The sequence below is a fragment of the Sinocyclocheilus rhinocerous genome, unplaced genomic scaffold (assembly GCF_001515625.1).
Source record: "Sinocyclocheilus rhinocerous isolate Xijiao unplaced genomic scaffold, SAMN03320098_v1.1 C37015303, whole genome shotgun sequence".
Taxonomy (NCBI): domain Eukaryota; kingdom Metazoa; phylum Chordata; class Actinopteri; order Cypriniformes; family Cyprinidae; genus Sinocyclocheilus; species Sinocyclocheilus rhinocerous.
In genome coordinates, this window is record NW_015787196.1 from 1 (window position 1) to 4,912 (window position 4,912).

The following is a 4,912-nucleotide window of genomic DNA, read 5'->3' on the forward strand; positions in this document are numbered from 1 at the left end:
GAGATATTCTTATGAAAATGTTGCCACGTTATTACTCCCATTATTGCACTTCTTTTTTCATTATGGTTTTCCCACAAGAGCACACAAATTAGATGCAGTGTATAGATACATTGAATAAAATGGGAATATCAATTTAAGGACATTTTACACACATAACCCATGAAATAAAATAGTATATCAGGTCATTCTGTTATATCTTTGTACAAAGTTTGGATTAAAAAGCCTGAAAGCTAAAAACTGATTGGTGAATGAAAAAAACAAAATCATTGCCTATACATGCCTTTTCACGTCTATTTATTTATTTCTTTTTGAATAACTCTTTAAAAAAAAAAAAAAAAAGGATAGAATAAAATATCTATTTTCTAAATGTTTTTCTCCACTTGTTTCTTATGCTCCGACCAATGCAATGACATTTTAAAAAATTCACAAAACCTTTTTTTCTGCTTCTCAGGAGATTAATGAAAAACGTCATTTGATATCGGTTCATCATGCCTTATAATTAACATTAAGTCAAGTGCTTCCTCGCGACGTCTTGAGATCATGTTTAAAATATGAATTATTTCGTCATGAAACATCTATAATCGTTTCAACTGAACAGAGATTTCGGAAGAGTGGTTTGCGCCTAACAATGCCTATTTCTGATTTCTTAAGCACAGCTTTAAGCACGTTTAGAGCGAAGAATACACTGTATTTTATTTGAATTAGCAATGTTTCAGCTTGTTACAGTTTGACAGCGTGAATGATACAAAACAGCAAAAACTAGCGATTGAACTCACCGCCCTCGCGCTGGCTTGCTGTGCGGAGGTGCGCACTTCTTAGCTGGTATTTCTCGAGGACAACACAGGCATACTGGGGAAGAATAAAGTAGAAAGTAAACAGAGGTTAAATCGATTTACGGCTGTGAAAGCAGACGCACTCTCAGCTCAATCCACCAGCGCACTGAACCCCAGCATTTCCGCAAATACAGACCGCAGACACTCAGTCATCTCTCAGCACCTGCCGGCGGATGCAGCAACTACACCTGACTGTCTGCTGCATGCTTTATTTGAACACTCAGAGCAACAAAATTACAACACAATCATTACAAATAACATCAATAGCGAGAAAAAAGGAAAACATGAACAACCAATAGGCTACCATAGCTCAAAACAGAAACATAGCCTAATAATAGAAGAGGGCAGTATACAGAATGATAAAAATTAAACATTAAATGCAGAAGAAAATTTGTAGGCCATGCAAATTGTACAGGTTCTAAGCGCTTTCTTGTAAAGATTCTTCAAAAATAGGTTTACAATTCGAAAATTTACATTTTTGAATATAGAGTCTGCATAAGAAGATAATTAGGTTTCTTGCAAAACAGGCATTACATGGGATCCGCTTCAAAAAATCCAAAAATGACAGATTTGGGATTCATTGAAAAATCTAGTAGGCTACTCGAGATAAACTAAGATCTTTCCAGAGCTGAGAAGTATAACTGCATCACCGAAACAAACGAAGAAGGGTCTCAGTGTCTTTCTGACAAAAGGAGCATTCTCTGATCCAAATGTTTTCGTCAGAAAATTTGTGGAGTAATTTAAAAGATATTTCTGTTACTGCATGGACCTTTTTTTTTTTTCCAATTTAAATGATCAAAAAGGCTGTTCTGTGAAACTGCAGGAGGGGCAGAGACAATGTTCTCAAGCAATAGGGCTCCTATTTCATAGTTTCCACCTTTATTAACAGTGAAACATCTCTCACCAATAGACCCACACTGTCTTTGCACTTGCCCGCTTGTCTACTACTTACATCTTTCATGTATTTGGCCCAAGTGTTGAAGTGGGCATGAAGACCACAAGTGTGTGCACAACTTTCCATTAGCCTACACGATGGGACACACTTCTAAAAAAAAGTGTTTACAGAGCTTTACCTTCATTTTCACTAAAACTCATATCGACACATGCATTGAATGGTTTGTGAGATGTATATAAAACATACATCTGTTTTTTGTACACTTTCTCTGTTGCGAAGTAGTAATTTTCCATTCCTTGCACTTCAGTATAATGCTTGTTGAACTTGTGCTGATCAGATAAAATCAGACTGAGTAACAACAAAGTTATTTGCTAATTTTACCTCCACTTTGTTTCCTGCTTCCTTTGCCTCTTCAGCCAAAAGAAGAATTTACTTTCTGTTGACTAGTATTTGGATAGCAACACCAAAATTGTGGCACAGGCAAGATGGTCCAGTAAAACGCAATCATCTCTCTATATGTAACAATTTAGTAACAAATGAACTATTGCGTCATATCATATATTATATAAATGGTTTTGTTTTGATATGAAAATGGAAGCTATTATCTCTCTGTGGTTACAATTGTGAATTGTCGTCCAATCAGAAACATCCATTATGATGTCATGGTTTACACCTGTTAGTAATTATTAATTATATTTATGTTTATTCTCCTCTGGGATCTAAATGCACCTTGAAAAAGGCAGATATTTACTTTTTAAAAAACAACAAAAATATTGACAAAGTAAGTACGTACGTAAAAAGTCAGTGTTGAAAACCGTTTCTACCCAAATTCACAATGGTACGCTTGTAACGATTATTTATAGTTTAGGTGTTGCATCAGACTTAGTGAGAACTGTCCGTTTAACGTCATTCCGTCTTTGCACGACTTACGTTACTTCCAGTGAGAAGAAGGTCCAGCTATTACAACAGGGCTGTGCTATTCTGACAGCTATAATGCAGCAATGTGTAGAGCTTGTAAGCATGCAAGATTGTTGAGCAAGAAAAAGGTCGTGTTACGTCAGATACAAGGTGTGTTATAGGCTCCGTCACTTTCCCTTTTTGCTTGCAAGCTCTTCTCTGAACTATTAGAACTATTACCAAGGCACTAGAAATCACAGTAGACATAAATCGGGTGTTTTTGTTTTATTTATCCACTTCTGTGTTACATATAAGGCATTCAGCAGATGCCGAAAACAGAGTGACATAAAAAGTGTCTATGAAAGAATGCTGTGGTACACAATCGGATTGTATGCAAATGACTCTTTTGTGTCGGTGAGTTATGGTGGGTCTAAGTTTTGTTGACAGAGATCAGTCCGGGCCTGAAGACTGGGAGGTTTCTTTGGAGAAAATGACGGATACAGCTATTGTGATACCACCACTGAGTACAAAAACGACCATATCCTTAACCCAAAATCACAGTGGAAACCAGTTTGTGTGCACTCATTTGACCGAGTTCTTTCTAGCTTCCTCAAAGCTTATGGAGAGACTGACTGTTCCGCTTCCAAAGCTCACCCTTGGTTTCTGACTATGTCTCCGCGTAGAGGGGAACTCAATTTCATTGCCGTTGGTCTTCAGGCTGATTGACGAAGAGGGCGAGGAGGCAGAGGACCCACCCACACTGCTTGACCTCTTTCTGGAGGCAGAACTGTGTCGCAGTGTTGCTTTCGCTGCTGCTTTGAAAGCATGAGCTGCTGTGCTACAACGAACCTCCTCAATCGTGTTCCTGGATGGTTTCAGGAGGATGATGTAGACCTTGTTGAAAAAGATACAGGCTAGCAGACTGAAGCTGGAAGCCAGAATGGCAATGACCTCGACCGCCGAGACAAATTTGCCATACGTGCTGAAGTATGCGGGGATGAAGGAGATCCAAACAATGAAAAAAATGAGCATGCTAAATGTGATGAACTTGGCCTCCGTGAAGTTTTCGGGAAGTTTCCGAGACTTGAATGCAAAGAAGAAACAAACGGCTGCCAGCAGGCATGTATAACCGATGAGGAATCCCAACGCCATCATGGAGCCCTCGTTGCAGGTGATAAAGATAATTTCATCGATGTCATAGTTCTTGTAACTCCCTGGTGGAGCATTGTACAACCAAACCACGCAGATCATCACCTGCACAAACGTGAACAGGAACACCAGTAAGAACTGCAGGTTCAATCCCCACCATTTACGGTGGAGGCTGGTGGGGATTTTGGCTTCGAACACCAGTAGGACACGATTGGTTTTAACTAGAATACAAGAGATGCACAACACAAAGCTGATTCCAAAAGCTGGTTGCCGTACACGGCACGTCCAGTCCTGTGGCTCGCCTATGAATATAAGAGAGCTGGAGAAACAACAGATGAGTGAGAAAAGCAGAAGAAACGACAGCTCTCGGTTCGACGCCTTCACAATCGGAGTATCACGGAATTGCACAAAAACACCCAACACGAAAGCTGTTAACAGAACCCCAAGAACCGCAAGTAAGGCCAAAGCGATCCCAAACGGTTCGGTCCAGGACAGAAACTCGATCTCCTTCAGAAAGCAGGACGTGTGATTGCCGTTAGACCAGGAGTTGTTTGGGCATTTAGAGCAAACACTGGCATCTGTGGAGAAAAGAAAAGAAACAGGGAAAAATATTACAATAGCACTCAATTGTACAATAAGTACTCAAATCTTAACATTAGTCAATGCTTCTGTTTACGTCCCTTAGATGTCGGATAAATAGACTAGGGGTAAACGGGAGTATAACATTAAGGACGTGTGTGTGTGTGTGTGTGTGTAGGAATGGCAGCAAAAGAGAAGGATATAGACAGTACTCTTGAATCTATTTGAAAGGTTTTTCAATGAGGAAGATTAATTCAAAGATTTAAAAATGAGGAATATAGTCTTTACATTAATTAACTCTTTCCACGCCAGTGTTGTTATTTTTATTTTATTTTTATTTTTTTTAAAGTTGCCAGTCACTGCAAGTAGGGCTGCACGATTATGACAAAAATCATAAATGTCGATTATTCCCTTGAAATTTTAATTGCGATTATTACACATCATATAATCACAATTTATATTGAATAATGTTTATACCATTGTTTGAAGCAACTGCATGCCATAATTTTAGATAAAAATAAACAAGCTGAAAACACTCTAACTGAAAAACTTGTATTGC

At 38.6% G+C, this 4,912-nt stretch overlaps 1 protein-coding gene across 1 annotated transcript; it reads right to left on the reverse strand.

Annotated features, from left to right (window-relative positions):
• Positions 1-2,901: 2,901 nt before the first annotated feature.
• LOC107736819 (extracellular calcium-sensing receptor-like) lies at positions 2,902-4,352 on the reverse strand (the record flags this gene model as incomplete). Its single annotated transcript, XM_016548166.1, has 1 exon — positions 2,902-4,352. A coding segment is annotated over one exon (1,145 nt), but the record flags the coding sequence as incomplete, so codon positions are not given.
• Positions 4,353-4,912: the final 560 nt, after the last annotated feature.